This window comes from Lytechinus variegatus, chromosome 3 (genome assembly GCF_018143015.1).
Source record: "Lytechinus variegatus isolate NC3 chromosome 3, Lvar_3.0, whole genome shotgun sequence".
Classification (NCBI taxonomy): domain Eukaryota; kingdom Metazoa; phylum Echinodermata; class Echinoidea; order Temnopleuroida; family Toxopneustidae; genus Lytechinus; species Lytechinus variegatus.
Genome location: NC_054742.1, coordinates 59108826 through 59131166, shown reverse-complemented (window position 1 = coordinate 59131166; position 22341 = coordinate 59108826). Strand labels below are relative to the sequence as shown.

General features: G+C 35.2%; 1 protein-coding gene across 1 annotated transcript; it reads left to right on the top strand.

Annotated features, from left to right (window-relative positions):
- Positions 1–4329: 4329 nt before the first annotated feature.
- On the top strand, positions 4330–21123 carry LOC121411504 (aspartate--tRNA ligase, cytoplasmic-like). The gene is made up of 14 exons (XM_041604268.1): positions 4330–4450; positions 7850–7937; positions 9263–9347; positions 10326–10418; positions 11178–11280; positions 11754–11856; positions 12341–12484; positions 12878–12989; positions 14143–14277; positions 15360–15451; positions 16689–16891; positions 17811–17934; positions 19082–19193; positions 19492–21123. Exons 1-14 carry the CDS (start codon positions 4422–4424, stop codon positions 19653–19655), a joined length of 1587 nt encoding a protein of 528 aa, XP_041460202.1. The 5' UTR covers positions 4330–4421; the 3' UTR covers positions 19656–21123.
- The last annotated feature ends 1218 nt before the right edge of the window (positions 21124–22341 follow it).

The window sequence follows — 22341 nt, the reverse complement described above, 5'->3', positions numbered from 1 at the left end:
ACAACTTTCATGTAACGCCCCCCTGTTCCATCATGAAATATACTTATTAATGTATCGAGTATTGATTCATGAAGATGTTATTAGAAATATGTATGTCCTTAGACAAATGTTACCAATATTCTTGTCACTATTTGCAAACTCACGTTTGCAGGTACGTAGTTTGTGACTCAATATCAGTGATGAGAAAAGGGTATGTTAATTGTTGTAAATGAATAGGTCCTCTTTCATTAAATGCATGAACAAATTATGTAACATGAGTAACCGAGGCATTTCAATGATTTTCATGAAGTACAGTTTACTGTCGCCAATTTGTATTTTGTGCAAATGAGAAACAGCATGTATATGCTTTTTTGTGACATTTAAACTACCTACCATTATTATAGGTATGTAAGAAATCTACAACTTAATAATTGTGGCTTCAAATGTATCTTTAGTAAGACCTAACAGTAAATTGTTTGTTTGCCGTTACTGATTTGACCTTAGAAAATTTGCAGACTTTCATTTTTTTATTCAAATTTGACCCCAAGAAATAAATTTGCCTGTTTACCATAAATTCAGACCGTTTTTCTGGACTTTTCTATTTTTTCTACAAATGAAGTTGATAAAAATAAGTAAATTGTGTAGTAAAATATTTTCATATTTACAGCAGAAGACAATTGTGTTTTAGCAACCCTCAATATCCATAATAGATCTAGGAAATGTTTCATTTCATACAAAATAAATACGGCAAACAAACAATTTTGAGCATAAATGTGGATTTGATTTAGTTCACTGCCTGTCTATATATATCATGCATGTAATTATTATTTTTTTTCATGTTGATTATCTCCATGAAAAGGCCTGCAACTTCCTGATTGATGATGAAACTTTTTTTATTAAAAGAAAGTTGGTAGATTTTACTGAAATGCTCACAGTTGCCATTATTGATAACAAATAAATAACATCTCTTATGAATTGGAATAATTGGACACTGCACAAAAGAGCATTTACATCAGTGTCTAATAATACAAATAATACAATTCATCTTGGGTATTAGCTAGAGTGGCACACCCAAGGTATCTTTGGAACAGTTCTACCACCCAAAGACAAAGCAGAGGGGATTTGGACTATTTCAAAGGTTACAAATGGATGTAATCATTCTAATGCTGAACAAAATGATGTGTATGACATGTTTATGTTTTATAAGATAGTGATTTGGATTCTTGGGTATTTCATAAACCATCCTCATCTTGAAACAATGACTGGTCGATAGAACAAGTCATTACTACAATTCATTACCAAATCAAATGACTGGTCACATACGTATATCAGCCAATCATTTTGAAAAGATCCATATCACCATTTTATATTTTGAATTGTAAGAGTATATAATTTCCAAATAACTCATAATCATCCAAATGCAAAACGGGGTGATACCATTCTGTTATAATCATCATGTATCATAGTCTTTTGCTCATAAATTTACTTATTCGCATTATCAAATTGAGAGCTTGTCATTTTCATTGTAAGACATTGCACATGTATTGATGAACATAGTTACATGTATAATTGTCTTTCTTACAAATAAAAAAGATTACAACATATTTCTTTCATATTTTTTTCTACTCCGAATTTTTCATCATTTTTTGGCAAGAATTGGATTGGGGCTTGAGAATTGAGGATGCAAGAGCAAGCAATAAGTCATCGGAGACGAAGCTGACAAATTACTTGTAAATTGTGCATTGTTTTTGGACATGGGTTGCTTTTTGGTTACATGGCGTTGTGATATACAGCCATTGCAAATCACAACAATGTTTAAAGAGCTCAAATGCAAAAATACATGTGTGATATTATTTTATGATATGGTGCTGCGATTTGTTTTTTGTTTTGGTGTTGGTGGGAATTTTGTGTGCCTGTTTGCACTATTTTCATCCTATATTAATTTATTTATCAGATTATCTTGAGTTAGGCTGACAAAATAAATGCAAATTGGCAAAAATGTGAATGATTCATTTCAAAAAGTCGGATTGGAAAGGAGTGGAGTACTTTGAAAAATTTGTGAATAATTTAGTTGGTTAACCTTTCCCCTAATGCATTGAACCAAAGAATTATTCTACGAAGCATCTTAACATCTAGATTTTCTATTGACCATTTTGTTCTAAGCCAATCAGATGCAAGGATTTGGTAAATACCATGTAACAGTAGTCAGTGAAAATCACTATTGGGTTTCGTGAAATGCTCCCGTTATGAAGCAATAAGTATGTAGGATAGATAATTGATTGTTGTAAATCAATATTTGTGCTGAAGTAGATATCATTATCAGCCCTATAGGCCGACAGTGCCTGGGGGAATCACAATTTTCAGCATCATGTAGTCAGTGGCTGAGGTCTGGGGGGGGGCTTTATTTGATCAGTCAAATTGGCCCTCTCAAGCTGAGATCAGATTCATAGTCAAGTAGTTGTTTTTTTGCTTGATATCTTGTTTGAGAAAATCAAGAGTAAAAACATACTGGTCAGAGAGATACTTTTGAGTATAGTGCAGAGGTGTGAATTCAGGGAAGGATTATAGAAGAAATGTAACCTTTTTTTACTTTATGCAAATACTATGATGATGTGTGAGTTCTAAACCATACCAATGGGATTTGTAATATAGTGTCTGTGTGTGTGTTGTGTGCTTAGGCAATATCTACGGTAGATGTAAAAGTAGCCAAATAACATCGGCCCACATTGAGTTGTTCGCAGGCCAATTAACATCTCAGATGGCCAGCCTTTCTCTTAAGATCAAGTCCACCCCAGAAAAATGTTAATTTGAATGAATAGAAAAAAATCCAGCTAACATAACGCTGAAATTTTCATCAAAATCAGATGTAAAATTAGAAAGTTATGACATTTTATAGTTTCGCCTATTTTTCATAAAACAGTGATATGCACAATTCAGTGACATCCAAATGAGACAGTCGATTATGTCCTTCACTCACTATTTCTTTTGTTGTTTATTGTTTGAACTACACAATATTTCATTTTTTTTACATATTTGACAATAAGGACCAACTTGACTGAACCATATAGTATTAAGCAATGCTAATTCCACATGTTCAGGGAGGAATAAATTGTTGTCAGTGGCGGACCGTGACCCCGAGGAGACAAAGCATTGGGGGGCACGGCATTGTTCACAAACAATGCAGTGCCCCCCCCCCCAATGCTTTGTCTCCTCCGGGTCACGGTTCGCTACTGATTGTTGTTATACTTGACAATGAGAAGAAAATTTTTCATACAATAAAATACCAAAGAAATAGTGAGTGGATGACGTCATTGGTCTCTATTATGCTTGTTGGATTTTTCTCTTTTAATTAAAATCATCTTTTTGTTAGGGTGGACTTTTCTTTTAAACACTTCACAAAATATGTTTCAAAAATTTATGGATAGATGGACCTGTTCTGAATGAATTAAGCATTTGTTTTTATTATCATAAAATTTAAGACCTCTATAATTTTGGGGGGTATGCATCCCCCTCCTGGGCTTTATGCCCATTGATCCTCTTGATGATCATTAGAAGAAATTTAGTATATAGGCTGAAACCATTTAATACAAGAGAAAATTCAAATAGCCAGGAGTATTTAGAAATTAAAACAAATAAAATATGAAATCTTTTGTGAAGATGTATGATTGGTGAAGAGAATTACATGCAAGAGTGATAAGTGAAGTTAGTTCCGGAGTGAGTGTGCATACCGCAAGCCCTTGGGATCAGTGTTTTCCACTTTCTTTGCACTCTTTTCCTGCTTTAGGGGCTGTTGTTGTATTTTTGTGATATAATGAATCAGTTTTGAAGTGTCAAGGTGCATCGGCCTGGGGTGGGCTGGGTATGGGGGACTATTATTGGCTTGTTTCGCTGAAAAACTTTGTTTGAGCTAATAAACGGTGCTGCATCTCTTGTAGAGATGTTTATGCAAGAGAGCGATAACTAAAGTGAGTGAATGCACTTAGCCTTGGGATTTTTTTCTCACTTTCTTTGCATTCTTCTCCTGCCTTGGGGGTTGCTATTTATTTTGGGGGATAGTGAATCATTGGTGAGTGTCAAGGTGGATTGGGTATATGGGGCATGTATGGGGGACTCTCTGATGTTGTCTAGTTTTGCTGAGAAAATACGTTTACTGATTTGAAATAATAAATGGTGCTACCTCTATCAAATATTAGAAATGCATAAAAATAACAATATTAGGCTATATTTGTTATGAAGACTCCCGGGAAGACTCTTGGGAAGACTCTTAATTCTCTAAAAACCTTCAGCCCTGTCAGCAAATCAGGGGTCTATTTTTCCTTTTAAATTTTGCATTTTGACTGCACCGTATGTACTTGCAGTTTTTTTCTTCTTCACGTGGAACTGTGGACGTGTGTCGCTGAAATTCTGGATTGAAAAACGCTGTACTGGCTCATTTCATCATTATGGCAGACAACGAGGGAAATAATGAAGGGTAAGTATAGTCTGCGTTATGTCTCATCGTGAAAATTGTCTCTCTTTCTCCCTTTATTCGCTTATATTTACTTTGTCATTAATACTGAACAGCGCAATGTCAAAACAATGTCAATGGCCTGGATCGGATCGATGGGAGTGGCTCGCGGCCCGGTCATGCCGGTAGGCGTAGGCCCGGCCGGTAGGGTACCGCCGTTGCTAGTAAAGTAGTATACCGTATGGCGTATCGTAAAATTCGTATTGCCGGACACCTTTAATTCAATGTTTAAAAGGGGGGCACATTAAGAGACGACAAATTCAGGAAAAAATCGCACTAGCTATTTCAAATTAAAAATATGAAAATTAGGAATATGGCAAATCGATATATTTACCGGCCGATTTCTTCGTACCGCACTTGCCCAGTGCCAGTGGCGGATCCAGCTTTTTATAAAATAAACGGGGGGTTGGGGTGGTATGCGAGGGAGCGTAGCAACCGAGTCCAAGTGGACATTCCAATTGATGCAAGTTAAGAGCAGTCCAAGAAAAAAAAAATTGCATAAAGAAAAAACAAGTGTTATTGTTAATCCCTGTCATGCCTGTGGTTTGTCTGTCAACGGCGCCCTAGCCAATGTTGATACTTTGTTGAAGCCAGCAATATACACCACGTGGTCAAAAGGCAGGCTAGGGAGTGTTTCAAAAAGAGTTTTGTCAGTGATTTTGTTTGTGTAGTCTGTAGAGGGATGTTACAAGCTACATAGGAAACCCTCGCATGTGATTGGCGGAAAGCAAATTAGTTGTTGAAACCACTGAAAAAAACTCTTCATGAAATGCTCTCCGTCTCGATCGACTTCGTTGTTTACTGTAGCTGTGTACACTAGTGCATGGAGCTGAGCTGACATGCACCCCATGTATGTAGCGGTGGGGCCGAGGCCTTATGCAGTGGCTAGCGGAGCTCAGACAGTACCGGTAGTTAAGGGGCGATGTATTCATTTCGAGGTTAGATTATTGGATTCTGATTTCATTAAATACATGGAGAGAGCCAAAGAACTTATCGTTTTGGCTTAATTTTACTGTAAAAATACCCATAAACGACAATACAGAAGAGAATACCGGTATGATATTTTCAACTTTTGGTATGACGGTATTTTGGTATTGAAATTTCAACAGTGGTATCCATACCGGTATGACGTTCATATATCAAAAAAGCTTAATTATCGCACTTCGCACTGGCGACCAAGTTCCCCATACAACGATTCAATCAATCCATCGACCAGCAAATCAATCAATCAGTCAAATATCCATTCAATCAATCAATTAACAATTCAATCAATCTACTAATCAATTAAACAACCACCAGTTTTGACCATATAAAAACATGCAATAGAGATAAAATGTTCAGTTTTACTGAAGGCTTCTATAAGAAGCATTTTATATTCACTTTTTTTCTCTTTCCTTTTCCTTTTTCCTTTTCTTCATTTTTTTGTTTGCACATGAATAAAATTATATTATGAATGCACATTTAGACATAAACATGAAATAGTAACACAGGCTTGTATATCTTTTCAATCAACAACATGGCAAATACAATACTGAGGGTAAAAAAGATATTCAATTACAATAACAATGCTACAAAAATGATGGGAAGATAATAACAATATCAATAATGATAACAATTATGACAATTAAGATAAGCAATATTTAAAGTAATTATAACTATACAAATCATAATATGAGAACAATTGGTATTTATTGAAATATCTTAAACTTAAAACAAATAATAATTAATGAGACGATTCCATTTTGTTGGAGAGAATAGACTAAACTGTCACAAATATTGACATCAAACAAAACATGTCTCAAGAAAGACAACACTGCAAAATATAGTGAAATGTGAAAGGGAGACATTTGAAAAACTTTAACTCTCATTGCAGCATGGGCAGTCAGAGGACTTGGGTGCTCTGAACCAGTGACAGCAGTACCGCAGATGGACCCAGTGATTGCAATGGTCACACTTTACCCAATCAAGGATGAAGACATGGGCTCTGTCCACCTGTTTGGGCACACTTGCTTCACACACACAGCAGTTTGAAGATTCATCACCTTCCTCGAATTCGTCCTCACTTTGTGCGTCTTCGCGAAAGACGAGCTTCCATCATGTTTGTGATTAATCATTCATTCCAGATATGCCTGGGATTTCTGACTGGGCAGGGGTGACAGTGGGTGTAGCAAACTCCTTTGGACTTGCTGGCATTTGGTGTTTGTCCTTCTTGCATTTTCCTTTCTTTGAAGTTTGGATCTCTTCCGGAACTTGAGGAGCATCATCATCAGGATCAACTGCATATTCCTGAAGTATTTTGTGGTAGACATGTGTTTCCGTGATCGCTACCCCGGGAGACTTCCGCTTCCTTGTGATGGCAGAATCCTTGCTGGGGGAGTTGGTCGTCGATTGATTGGGAATGCAGCTACCTTTGCATGGGATGCAGTGTCCCTAGTCAGGCCTACCTCAGGCTCACTTGATGGATTGACAAGGCTGGCTGGACAAAACATTTCCTCTCCATTAATCTTGTCTGGATGGAATGGGTTAATTCCTGTTGCCGGGAATCCAGCGTGCAAGTTAAACTTGCTCGAGGTTCGAAGATAGGATTCTCCATTCAACTTGGTGAGGAGGTCCCTCGTGATCACCTTGCCAGGATGTTCGCGGCGATACCTACTACAGGTGACATTGTAGTGGGACTTAGCGGGCTAAATATACCTACATCCAAGGGCTGAAGAAAATGACTGGTATGTGCAGGGAGAAGAAACAATACGATGTCGTGTTCTCGTGTATATTTATCACGTTAATGGGTTCATATGATCTATGTCTGTCATAAATCAAGATGACCCTTTCTTCCTTTTCCCTTCTTGCATCCACAAAGGGAGTGAAGTGACTCTTGAAGAAGTCCTGAAATATCATTTAGTTACTCCACCCACTGTCGGTCATTTGCACTCTCGTCCCTAGAAGTGTACAGTCTTAGAACTTGTCCATGTTTTTCTTCCTTTTGAAGACGAGGAAAGGTGGGAGGCATTCCCCAGCTGCATTGCCGCAAGCTATCAAAGTTGTCAAGGAAGAACGTGGTGTAACAATGAAATGTGGCCTTGTTGGGTCTTCCTGGCCACAATCTTCACGGGCTTGTGTCCACAATTAAACTTGACTTCGTCAACGTTGAAGATCCTTTCTCCTTTGCCCTCCAAGCCTTTCTTTTTCTCAAGATTTCATACATCTAAAATTAAGTGTGTTAATTTGTTGTTTAAATTTTTTTGCAATTACTCTGTTCCTCTAGCTTGTAAAATGTTCATGTTAGATATTGTGATCATGAAAATCAATTTTCTTTAATGTATTTTGATTGAAATCTTTCCATTTTTGTCTTTCAACCCCATTAAGGAATGCACCAATTTCTAAGAAAGCCCAGAAGAAAGCCCAGAAAGAGGCAGAAAAAGCAGCTAAGAAGTCTGAAAGAAAAGCACAACAGGTAGGCGATCCTTCTTCTGTCTGTAGGGTGGATCCTCAGTCTCAGGACTTTTCCTTAGGGGAAACAAAATTGACAGAAAGTTGCGGATTTTCTCTTCAACTAAATGCTGATAATATATTGAGATCAATATACAGTGCATTTAAAAAAGTTGACACTTTATTAAATACTATAAATGATACAGATTAAAGTGCCCAAATATTGTACGTGTAAGCATTATTGTACTAAAAGTAAAACAAACGAAAAGTTTTTTAATCATTTAAAAATCACATTGTTGTTAAATGTTTAAGGGGATCACATACCCTCAAAATGTCTGTTTCTGCTTTTTCTTATGGTGATACAAACTCTTTATCAATGATGTAATCTTTAAAATCTGTATTACATGCCCTCCTATAGAAAGAACACATGATCTACTGATAGATGTGATAAAAGAGGCAATTTAAGTGAAATATATAATGGGGAGAGTTGTTAACAAGTGACATCATACATAGTACCGCATTGCCACTTTGAGGATCTCCATAGCATTAGTGACTGCAATATTCAAATGCTGATAACTTTCTTATTATTTGTCCGATTTTTCTCAAACTTTCATCGATCTGTTTCTTTGATTTTTCTGTTTTCACACACGCTGTCTTGTTCCAAAGATTTCATTTTCCTTTAAATTTATGAAAGCTAAAAAAAAAGCTATGGACAGTACATAGAGTTCATTTGGGACCTGGGATAAGCCAGGATCGTGATAAGAAAACTGAAATTCCACTGGAACAGAGCTGGGCCATTCTGGGAAAGGATATTTTTTTTTACTGATAACAACACTAAACATTTGCCCCCTAGTTATGAACCTTTTATTATTGAACATTTGAAGAAAGAAAAAACATTCTAAACAAAATTGACAGAAAGTTGTGGACTTTGTATGCAACTATATGCTGATATTATAATTAGATAAATATTCAGTGCATTTAAAAAAGCTGAAACTATATTGAATACTATAAAATGATATAGATTAATCATATTAAAATCATATTGTTGTAAAAATAGTTAATATAAATGTCATGGAAGCTATGAAAAGCTATGGACAGCAAATGGAGTTCATTTGGGACCTGGGACAAGCCTGGATCCTGATAAGAAAACTGAATTCCACTGGAACAGAGCTGGGCCATTCTAGGAAAAGATTTTTTTTTGCTGATAACGACACTAAACATTTGCCCCCTAGTTATGAACCTTTTATTATTGAACATTTGAAAAAAATCAAACATTCTAAAGTGATTAATTTGTACTTCACAATACTTCACTGTGATTTTGTATGCTCTCACTCCCTTTCTTAATTGCAGGCTGAAGCATCTAAAGCTGAAGAAGCTGACTTTGCTGAAAATTGTTATGGCAATTATCCTCTGATTCAGTCACAGAATAAGATAGGTATGTTTTTTTTCATATCATATTGTGTACACTACAGTAATTACATGTGTATTGCATTGAGATTAATTGCAGTGTTGCACTGTGATATTGACTTGCATACAAAACTGTACAGACTATATGGTAATCATGTGTAATTGCATACAGTGACTTTCTATTGAGCATGGTGGATATTAGTCTGACATCTGATTAATTCTGAATCTGGAAGAGGAATCTGATTTTTGTTTTTTATTATTATTCAGAGCTCTTGTTTATTAGATAATCTTAGTTTTTAAATAGATTTGCTGTCCATTTTTGTTGGGAGATCTGGTGGTTGTTTCATAAAGCTGTTCTTAAGTTAAGAGCAACTTTAAGAATGACTGGTGATCCTTTCTTACGATCAATGGTATACTTATTAGCAATGGTTTAGGCGTAAGAAAGGATCACCAGTCGTTCTTAAAGTCGCTCTTAACTTACGAACAGCTTTATGAAATGGCCCCCTGTATCATTATGGCCCACGAAATGGGCTACTCAACAAGACAGTTAATTATTAAAGATGAATTCCAGTTCTGGTAACGATCTCTAGAGACTTTTTTACAGAATCTAATATAATGACCACCCAAGTGTCTGTTTGTATGAATGAATGAGAATGCTGAGAAATAAACAAAATAAGCGTGGATTAGATCACTTCTGTCAGGTCTTTATTCCAGCAATAATAATACACTGTCCCACATGTGCCTAACTGTGTTGGCGATCTTTAGTGTGATCGTATTTCAGCTTAGATTTTATGATTTCACAAAGTTCAGTTTATGTAACTGTACCAGATCTAGATCCACGATGATATAGTCATACTTAACCTTGGTTTTATCGACTTTCTCACGAAATTAGTGTTTTACTGCAACTACTATCATTTAGGCTTAAAGTTGAAATGATAAAGTTAATAAACTGTAGTCTACCTGCTATTGTAAACAAAATAAGATTTTAAACTGTGATTTATTTCAGAGAGGAAAATCTATCGAGTTGAAGAACTCACCGCCGACAAAGTGAATCAAAAGGTGTGGATCAGGGCCCGCTTACACACTAGTAGGAGCAAAGGTATGGTATCTGTAAAAAATGATGTTGAGTGGCTATTGCAACTTGACAAATTGCTTTCAAGGGTTATCCTTACATTCTGCATGAAAATGTATGCTGTATTGCCCTAAGTCTGCACAGTGCCCCTTGTCTGTGCTTACTTGTATCTGCAAGATTCTAATCCAAGCAGACAAAATGACCATGATCTTTTCATCTGTAATAGATAGGAAGATTTTCATTCATAAATCAAGAGTCAAAATTTTGAAATGATTTTTCATAAATTTTAATAAATTCCATACATGTTAGGCATTTTTGTTGAAGGTCTTAAAGTCCTTTCCCCCTCAAATTGTGTACAATGGATAGGTGTGCAGACATGTGGCACCATTTGAGGAATTTCTTCCTACCGAGTACCATTATACGAATAAACCCTATCAGGCCAAAAAAAAATTATTGTTTTATTTTCGGGGCTACTTTTCACAACATACTGCCTAAATCTGCAACATTGGATAAGCTTTAATATTGCAACGAATGGGGATTTCCAGGGCACCCTTTTTTAGTTTCCAGAGCTCTTTTGAGCATTTTTGGAGCTAAATCTTCCCAACCCCCCTGTAATTCATTCCCTAAACCCTATATATCATTCTCATAGACTTGGGCCTCAGTACATTATAAAAGGTAAAGGTGCCTCCTGTCTGGCTTCATAGACCGAAACTCGTACTATTGACATGTCATGAAATCTGAAGCTGTGCATGGTATGTAATTATTTTTTAAATTTTATTTTCACAGGTAAACAGTGTTTCCTTGTGCTCCGACAACAGCAATTCAATTGTCAAGGTCTGCTTTGTGTCAGTGATAAAGTTAGCAAGCCTATGGTCAAATTTGCTGCCAAGTAAGTCATTATTCACTTGAAAAAATTATACACTATGGCTTGTTTCTGATTTCAGATTTAATTTAAACTCTTGATTAAAGCTGTGCTTAAAGTATTGAAAGCGAGAAGTGGCATAAACATCCAAACAGAAGAAATTCAATTTTGCAGCATACTTGGAACTTGATACTTCTCTGTTTGGGAATGATAGGTAAAACAGTTTTTGTCACAATTAAAGCATGGGTAAGAACACAGTAAACGTGCTTTCAAAATCTGACAAATGCAACTCAAGATTGCAAATATTCATATGCATTACATACATTTTATGCTAATAAATTCATCCAAGAATAACTCATAGAAGTTGACCGTTTATTCTTTATGCTCCTCTTTTGAATTGAGATAAGATTATCTTGTAAATAATGATATTAGGTATGATTTTTCTGATTTACTGTAAAACTGTGCATCCTTTTTCCATCATGTTTTTGTTCCATATTTAGTATTACAAAGGAATCCATCATTGATGTGGAGGGTGTGATATCTCCTGTACCTCAGCCAATTGAGAGCTGTACCCAGAAGGATGTAGAGCTTCATATTGAACAGGTGAATAATATAGTAACTATAATTTATACGTGTGTAGCACCATCTATCTGAAAATGCTTTATTCTGAGGAGCACTTTCATTATTACCCCGCTTTATGTTGAGCTGCCATTTCCAGCGTTGATATCCTGTTCTTTGTTCATGCAAATGAAGAGGTCATTATATACCATCTTGTGATAAGTGGAGAACCATTAGAATAATCAACATCTAACTTGGGTCATGTATGCATGTGAGTGACCATGATCTCTTAAGATACAGGATCACAAGGTCAAAGTTCACGGAGGTCATTTGAAAATTTTAGAAGTTAGATACAATATTGTTGCTCTGGCAGAGGAATACCTGTTTATTTTGATTACGTGCATATGAGTATCAAAGTTTATATTCACCATTAATAGACAAGAGAATCTATTAAATATTCTGTTCCTCTTCATATTGAAACTCTGCATAAATTTCATATAGTTCTTGCTTTTTTTTATTTTGTTTGAAGATCTTTGTGGTGAGTCCTGCTGAGCCCAGGCTGCCCCTCCAAATTGATGATGCTGCCAGGTCAGAAGCAAAGGAAGATGAAGATTCCTCGCATGTGACGGTCGGGCAAGATGTCCGCCTTGACAACCGTGTCCTGGATCTCAGGGTAAGGTGTGAAAATAAAATACAATCTTGGAAGTGAAATAGTAGGCTAAGATATGTTGTAATGTAAAATTATTTCTAATGTGCAAAATCCTTTTTATTCAGATAATGAAAAACAACTAGTTTGGCAGGAGTTTAGACCTATTTCTTGCCAGTTTTTCTTCCTTTTAGGGGCGGAAGAACCTTCTGAGTTTTTAGCTCACTCTAGTATTTTTTAATCAAGACATACAAGCATATCAGTTCCTGGTTGGTTTGGTATTCTTTGGCAGCATACTAGAACCCCGGGCTTTGCCTGGTTATGAGTTGTAATTGTTGTGTGATAATCATATATATGAGGAATGATCTCTTATTCTTCCAATAGCAATTTTGAGCTGGATATTTTGTCTTTTTTTATCAGACCACAACTAACCAGGCCATCTTTCGTCTTGAGGCTGGAGTAGTTCAAGAGTTCCGATCAGCGATGAAGAAAAGAGACTTTGTGGAACTCCAGATCCCGAAAATCATTTCAGGTAATATTAGCTGTGTAAAATAAGACTAAGAAGTGAATATGCATACAATATAATAATAGATACTAAGAGTATATTATGGAAATGATCCAGTGCATAGAGATATCCTACTTGCCCATTTTCCTGATAGAATCCAAATATTCTGATTTTTCAACTTTCAGGATACCCTAAAATCAAAATTCATATATTCAAAATTTTTAATGAATTATTCCCTATCAACATAAATTTCATGGAAGGAATTTGTGTAGATTTTGTAAAACACTTTTACGTTGGATATGCTTTATTTTCACCAAATTTTTGACGTATTTGAGATTTTTTTGTTATGATTATACATCATCTTGACCTGTAGCCCTGGTGACATGTTATTCTACAGCATGGATGCTCTAACTTTAGTATATTACACCCCAGAGCATGCATTATACAACAGATATTGCATTTATTCCTTTTCACTTTATACAGCTGTCACTAAGGGTGGAACAAATGTATTAACTGCGTTTTACTTTAACTTTTTAAGAAAAGTATATAATTATATAATATTGACTGGCCTTGAGGGTAACACCAAATATATTGCCCGCAAATAGAATCATATTGGCCCAAGTCTTTAGACGAGGGCAATATGGTTCTTTTTAGGGCAATATATTTGATGTTTCCCAAAAGAAGAGCCAGTCAGTATTTTCATTATTATCCAAATCAGACATCAAGAGCAATATCGTGAAAATTTAGATATTTTTCCCTTTAAGAAAGTGATTCTATTTTTTCACGTTGAGCAGACTTTGCCTCTAAACTAAACCAATATGATGTATTTGAAATGTTGCAGTATCCATATTGATTGACATTGTGATGTATATTGTACTGCACGGATCAATATGATGCGTATCTCTTTCTACGCGTCCATAGATGCCCGGATGTGAGACTAAGGAAAATACATAGGTATATTTTGTGTTGTCTCCGCATGCAAAGTCAGTATGCGCAGAAAGGCCAAAGAAAATACAAAGTATATACCTATCGCTTTCCAATATTCATGAAATCTAGGGCAATACGGTTTTGTAAATGACCAGCTCAAATGTCTGATATGGGTAATAATCCATTATATTTCACCCCAGAACATGCACTATAAAACAGATATTACATTTATTCCTTCTTACCCTTTATACAGCTGCCAGTGAGGGTGGAGCCAATGTATTCACTGTGTCTTACTTTAAGAACAATGCCTATCTTGCTCAGTCACCTCAACTCTACAAACAGATGGGAATAGCTGCTGATTTTGAGAGGGTCTTCACTATAGGAGCAGGTGAGATGAGTTTTTCCTTTTTTTATCTGTCTGATGTGTAATTACAAACCACATGCCCAAATATCTCATGCATCTTTTGGGACCAGGGGGTGTTTCACAAACAGGATCAAGTCTTTGTGAAACACCTCTAGGGGTGCATTTAAGAAAGGACATGTTTAACGTTTTATCTGACAAAGTATGTTTTATCCGACAGTTACATTAGGAACTGTACCTCTCAGCCAATCAAAATCAAAGAAAATTGTCTGATCTGACAAATTGTTAAACAACAAATGTTGATGAAATGCTCTCCAGAGGGGTGTTTCATTGAAAATTTATTGGCACAGACTCAATTGTCAGCTCTTACAGTCACCATAGTAACAGACAGGAGCCAGTCCTTCTCAACCAAAACCAACTATTTTCCCTGAAATTACCAGAGCTGACAATTTGGTCAAGTGTTGACAATTTCCAAGAAACACCCTCCTGACTCAAGATACTGGGAAATAAGTAAGTAATAGGATATTGCTATGGCTCTCTTTACTGTCATGTATCTGTATTAATTCAATTCAATTTAATTTGTGTTTATTAAATATGAAATATACATATAATACAATGCTGTAGCCCAAAATCTAGTAAAATATATACATTTAAAATGTCTATATTTGATAGGAAAGCAGCTGATTGGTTGAGATTTTAATATATGTATTTAGATTTCATGTGATAAAACCAGCCTGAGATTGAAATTGAAGATTCTGCATTGATTGCAAAGAAATTATGTACTGAGCTTACTAAAAAAAAAATGTGAAAATCTTATTGAGATCTGTAATTGAGATTTGGAATGTAGTTATTGCATAAGAATTAGTCTTAGCAGTAGTACAATGACCAAAAAAAAAAACACTTTGAGATATGAGACTCATTCAGAATAGAACAGAAATTAAAAATATATTTAGATACAAAGCGCTTTGAGATATGAAAGTAAAGCTGGTAAAAGAATTTCAAATAAAACTTAAGAAAATCTTGATTTTCTTTATATATGTATATATATATAAGAAAATCAAGACTTTTTTAATATTGGGGTATTTCATTTTTGTATTCTTCCTAAACAGTTTTCAGAGCAGAAGACTCTAACACCCATCGTCATCTCTGTGAGTTTGTCGGCATGGACATGGAGATGGCCTTCCAATATCACTATCATGAAGTAAGCTATAAAGAATATTAAGAAACTGAATTATTGTACACATCTGTAAATTCATGGTTGCTGTCGTTTGTATATAAAAAGTAGCAAGCTTTTTGTTTTTGTAAGTATTCCATGAAATACGACATGAATCACAATATGATTTAAGTAACTGCTTGAATCTGTATACACCAACTAGAGCTCTTAGGTCGGCCAGTGATCATCTTCGCCTCACATATTCATTAACTCGTACATTAGCCGGTGACAGAACTTTTACGGTGTCGGCTTCAAAATCCTAGAGCTACCTGCCACTAATAATTAGACGGTCTCCATCATTAGCAATTTTCATAAAGTCATTAGAAACTCATCTCTTTTGTACTTTGTAGTTTTTAAAATATTACATTTAATTAATTCATTGTAAGCACGTTGGGCCTAATGGGAAAAGCACAGTACAAATAATAAGTAATAGTAATAATAATGATTATTTTCACTATATTGCCTTATCATATGCTTTGCACATGCCACCGTAGAACATGGCATGTGATATTTAGAACACCAAAGAATACTAAGTTTGTAGATGATGTTTGAAGGTCAGGGTTCCCAGCCCATCAGGGATATCACAGAAAATTGTTTTACTTTTTTCCAGTCAAGGAAAAATCAGGGAATTTGATTATAAAATACCTACAATCAGGTAAAAATGCCTCAAATGAGGGAAATATCAGGGAATATTGATCAACCCAAAAGTGGAGAGCATGGTACTCAGACTCTGTTATATTTTTGCATATCAAGACAACATCCATTGAATGACTGGTTATGGTGGTACTAATTAGTTTTACATTATTGTTTTATACTGAAAATGCATGTAATTCACTGCAACAACTTAGAAAACATGAGAAACTGGTATTGGGTCTAAATAATTATCAGGGAATTTTCAAACTTCATCAGGAAAAAATCAGGGAATTTTGTTTTCTTGAAAAGTTGGGAACCCTGAAAGTGTGCATGTTGGTATGGACAATCACAGAAATGTTTTATAGCACACCAGATGGTGAGTCCTAAAAGGACTAACAAAAGTGGATAGAGGTATAAGTGAAATTGGGAGGCAAGAAAGTTGAAGATTGGAATGTACAGTATTTATTTTCTAAAATTAGTGTAGCCTTAAAAAAAAATTGCATTTTCAAAAAAGGAAAATTGAGGTCTCTATGAACTTAAGTTATACGTGAGATCCAAACCGTTATGGATATCTTTTATTCCTTTTCAACAGGCCCTGGATGTCATTGGGAATGTCTTCAACGATATTTTCCGGGGTCTTCGAGATAATTTCCAGACTGAAATTCAGACTGTGAGACGCCAGTTCCCTTCGGAGGACTTCAAGTTCCTTGATCCCCCTCTTCGTCTTGAGTGGCCTGAGGCCATCAAGATGCTGCGTGATGCAGGCGTTGAGATTGATGACCTGGAAGACCTCAGGTGTGTTTTAATTGAAGATAAATGCCAGTTGTAATCAGTGGTGGATCCAGATGGGGGCCCAAGGGACCCACGCTCCAACTATATTTTGAGAATTGCCCATTGAACATTAACATTATTAACAGAGCTAAATCTCAGGAATTTGGACTCTGCGCCCTATCTATTTTCAAATTTTCTCTTTGCACCCCTCTATTTCAAAACCCTGTATCTGCCACCAGTTGTAACATTCTAATTAAATGACAATCAAGCGTTTGCATATATGAATAAAATTATATTTCCAAATTGTTCTGGTAGAAAATTTGTAATTGCTGAGAAATTTGCAAAGGAAGCATGATATTGAAGCCAAGTGTCTGGGTCTTTATCCAAGCAATGTTAATACACAATATTGAAAGCAATACTCTAAAATGCCATTTTGCCACCAAAGGGTAGAACCCATTTTCAGCTTGTGAGTTGCACAAAAGGAAAATTAACAGTTGTATGTCTTTATATTCTACCGTTTGTGAAAACATGGATGAAAAATTGATTGTGTGATCACAGTGCCCCTATCCCATGTTAGAGAGTCTTTTCGGAGTATTGTGGCCCAGTGGATTAATTTCCAAACTTTGAAACAGAGGGTTGTGGGTTTGAATCCTCGCCTTGGTGTAACCTCCTTCAGCAAGATATTGGTACACCTTGTGCTGCACTCAACCCAGGTGAGGTATATGGGTACCTTGCTGGAGTTTATTCCTTGAAATGCTTGTGTGCTGTAAAAGGCTCGTCGGGCTATAGACAGGCCAATAATATCCATGTCACACAAGAATTGCATAGGTATGGTAAGTGTTACAAGATATGTGGGAGATGAGAACTGAATGTTATCATTTTTATAACTTACTGAAATTATTAATCTTATGGCTTGTAATTATTACTTGTTATTATCTGACAGCACCCCTAACGAGAAGTTTCTTGGGCGGCTTGTGAAGGAGAAGTATGACACAGATTTCTACATATTGGACAAGTTTCCACTCTGCATCCGACCTTTCTACACCATGCCTGATCCAAACAACCCGGTAAGTCATGTTGGAACTAGAAATGTTTTTATTTCATTTCATTTATTTCCATTTCCAACAATTACAATTAATATTTGATTTCATACATCTTGATATAATGAGCCATAAAACAAAGAGGAAATTTTATGTACAATATATAATCAAGATTTATCATACAAACAGGTTTGGAATGGAGGAGGTTGCTAAAAAGAAGCAGAGATTGTTGAGTCCAGTATCCTAATGAAATCTTATTTAGACAAAAAAAAAACGCAATGACAACAAGATGAGAACTTGAGCATAAAGCAGTTTAATGTATATTTAAAGAAATTTTTGTGTTTTTTAGAAGAAAATTGGAAAGAGAGTAATTAAAAGTTTTGATTAGGAAAAAGAAGGCAAGACCACCCCAATAAAAAATTATTTCATTGAAAAAAGATAAAATCAAACTAGCATAACACTGAAAATTTCATCAAAATTGGATGTAAAATAAGAAAGTTATGACATTTTAAAGTCTTGCTTAATTTCACAAAACAGTTATATGCACATCCTGGCTGCTATGCAAATCAGGAGACTATGACGTCATCCACTCACTATTTTTTTTTGCATTTTATTATACGAAATATTCCATTTTTCTCCTCATTGTCAAGTGATACAACGATTAATTCCTCCCTGAAGATGTGGAATTAGCATTGTTTAATACTATATGGTTCAGTCAAGTTGGTCCTTATCGTCAAATCAATAAAAAATGAAATATTGTATAATGCAAACAATAAAAAACAAAAGAAATAGTGAGTGATGGACATCATCGACTGACTCACCTAGTTGTGCATATCATTGTTTTGTGAAAAATTAGCGAAACTTGAAAATGTCATAACTTTCTTATTTTACATTCGATTTTGATGAAATTTTCAGCACTATTCTAGTTTGATTTTTCTATATTCAAATCAGCACTCTCCTTGGGTGGATTTGACCTTTAAAGATCTTTTGTTCTTTTTTTTCCATGGGCATATAATTTTTTTTGTGCCTATAAAAATGACAATTTTGTTGGCTTCACTATAATATGACCCTGCCATTCATGTTGACATTGATTTTATTTGTCATACATCAATTGCAGTATTATAGTTTGTGCAACTTTGTTAATTGTATTTTCCCATCAATTTCTATTTTTCAGCAATACTCCAACTCATATGACTGTTTCATGAGAGGAGAGGAGATCATGTCCGGTGCTCAGCGAATCCACGATTCAAAGTTCCTCCTGGAGAGAGCTAATCATCATAACATAGGTAGAGATTTCTTGATTTATTTGAATAATTATTTGAATAAATTGCACTGTCTGTCCATAATAGGTCTGGTATTGTACCTTTGTAGAGATAATCCTAATAGCATAATATCGTAGGACTGAATTGGGATATCTGTACAGTTTCTATAAGATTGTACGTACAAATCAAATATGTGATCTGCCACTTTAAACCCAACAGTAAGTCGCCTGAAGTAAATATTTAGATTTCTCATTACTTGAATACAGAAGTTACCGATCAAAAGATAAATTCATGGCATTCTTTTTTTCATTTCCAAATGCAGATATTGAGAAGATCAAGGCGTACATTGATGCCTTCCGATATGGAGCACCACCACATGCTGGTGGTGGGATAGGATTGGAACGTGTCACCATGTTGTACCTTGGTCTGGATAATATCAGAAAGACGTCACTCTTCCCTCGTGACCCTAAACGTCTTACACCATGAGAGGGCGTACTCTCTTTCTATGTGTGATTTTTAATTTCTTATTACCTTTGGTGAAAAGCACCATTTAGAAACAGATATCTTGTCTTTTCTAGGTAGTTATATTTTAATGAGTATGTGTAACATACAACTTAAATATTTGATGTCAAGCAAGTTCTCTCTCACATCTTTTGTCGTATTCTTATCTTTTATTCCCAACTTACATCCACACTAAACAAGAAGAAGGCCTTCATGATTTATTGATGATAATGTTTTTCCTTTGCAAATGCAGGATAATTTCTGTACAGGGTATTATGAGATTGTATACAAATAGCGCATGCCTCTGAGTGCATTGGGTCTAACTATAAATGCATGCTATAACTTCTGATTCATCGCTTTGGACAGTTCTGAAGTTATCAGATGTGCCAATGTGAACCGATGCACTAACAGAAGCCTTGCATTATTTGTTTAAATAAGATAAGATATAGATTCTTGTTGATCGATACATGAAGTGAAATCTACATGTAACATTAGGAACATTAGATTTTCTACCTACTATGCAGCATACTGGCATTGATCATGTCCCTTGAACATAGGCATAGGAAAACATGTAGGCATGCCGCTAGTATTCAGAAAATTCTTCCCATGTTATTTTCCCTCTCAACTCGATATTTTTGCATTTTAAGCAGGTACATGCATGTATGGGTTGTATGAATCTCTATTACCCATTATAAGATCTAATAAAATATTTTTTGTATAAGCCTATTGTTCATCCTTTCCTTATTGTACACTCCATTCATTTCCTGTCAAATTTCTTTTCCGATGGAATTCCTTTTTTTTCTTGTGTTCCACCTTTGGAAGGTATAAGGTTATCTCATTGTAACAAATATTTTGACAATATATTTTCTATTCATGTTTTCTTTATGATTGCTTTTAGCATGTACTTTAAACATTTTGAATTTGTTATGATCTTTATTTGCATATTTATGAGGGCTTGAGAGGTTTACCGGTACTTTTCGTGTTCCTTTTTCTCAGCTTTGTAAAATCATAATCCTGATCTTCCTGCCCTCACAAATTTTATGATAGAAGAAAAGCATATTATAAAGTAATTCTTAATATGTTTATTCTTTAAAAAAATGTCAAAATATGTGTTTGTTAGTAAAAAAAAAAAGCCATAATGCTTACCACATGTACCCTATGAATTTCTGTGCTGTTTTAGAGAATTCTTTATTCCCCTTTGAAAATTGTAATTTAAAAAAAATCTGGAAAATAAATGGTGAACCGAAGTTACTGGAACAGGCTGAATACATTTATGTCTTCAAATTAGTAATCCTTCTTGCCTTTACTTTATTGGTGAAGAAGAGGGATGTTTTATCCAATTTCAAAGATGTTCCATTTCCAAAATATTCTGACCATTGGTATTTACTGGTAGTCTTCATCATTTTGAAGCTTGACCCGGGGTTTATGCTTGTAACACTCAGCTGTGGAAAAATGAATGAAATAGTCTTTGCGGACCATCTTTTGATCTCACCAGTCAAATTTTTGCTACACTGTATTACAGATTCATTGGGTGATTTCAAGTTCAGTGTTGACCTTTAGGTGTTGGTGTTAGGTTAATTATTACACGAGTATAACATCAAACATAAAATGAAGATGGTCCTGAAAAGTCACTCACTAGTTGTTGAGATGTCAATATTGTGATCTTGATCAGTTTTGCGAACTCAGAAAAGGTTTTGGAGGGGAAGCAACCCAAATTGTGCTTCCAACACTAACATCAATGTTAATACCTGACAAATTCACCTGGAACCCCCACATAGTTTACCATGCTACCCAGTTTCAGTCAGTCAGTGTTGCTCACAATTCTTAAAGATGTTGTCCAGGGCCCTGTCTTACAATGAGTTACCGTTGGTCCAATCAACCACAACTATGGAAAGCCAGCAATTTCAACATCTAACATGCATGTTTGTTCAAAATACTCTCTAGATATGATTTATATCCATACATTCACTGTTTTCTTGACAATTCAGTGTGCTTCTCTTTGTTTTTAAAGGACATTGTGCAAATTTCCTAAAGAAAAAAATTATGACATTGATGGATTTCCATATGCTTGAGATTGATTGGATCAATCGTAAGTCTTTGTAAGACGGCCCAGGTTTGTGTTTGACAACTTGATTCTCAGGGATTCATCAGGTTTAAGCAAATTTCATGCAGTTATGTTGTTCTCATAGTAAGCCTATGTAACAATGTAAATACCTTAATGCAACACACAAACTTGAAAGTATGAGCATTATTGTACCGTAGCCTGTAGCATAATTTTTTTTTCTTATTAAGGTAAATAACTTGTAAGTGTCACAGGTATTCTTTTATCATAATTTTTATTAGGAGAAGTGGTAGTTGTATTAGTAGTACTAGTAATTACAATAGTATGCACTCTATCATGCTGGGTCAGTGGTAGTGTGCCTGCCTCATTAACACAAGGTTGTGGGTTCAGAGTCATACCAAAGACTTTAAAAAATGGGACATTTTGACTTCTTGTATTTAGGCACTCATCATCTAGATTGGAGAAGGGTAATAATAACATAAGTTTGTTATTAAGAGCACACAGGTAGAGCAGTTAAACTGAAGTGGCCACCTTAGGTAAATAAAGTGTTACTCATTTGTTTTGTTTTACTTAATTTTCCCTATTTAATTCAATATAATTATTTATCGG

Bases quoted from the DNA above. Each gene is read 5' to 3' on its own strand.
- LOC121411504 (XM_041604268.1), top strand. From the start codon at position 4,422: ATGGCAGACAACGAGGGAAATAATGAAGG. The intron at 14,278-15,359 runs GTGAGATGAGTT...CTTCCTAAACAG, and splicing joins GGTCTTCACTATAGGAGCAG to TTTTCAGAGCAGAAGACTCT. The intron at 16,892-17,810 runs GTGTGTTTTAAT...ATTATCTGACAG, and splicing joins GATGACCTGGAAGACCTCAG to CACCCCTAACGAGAAGTTTC.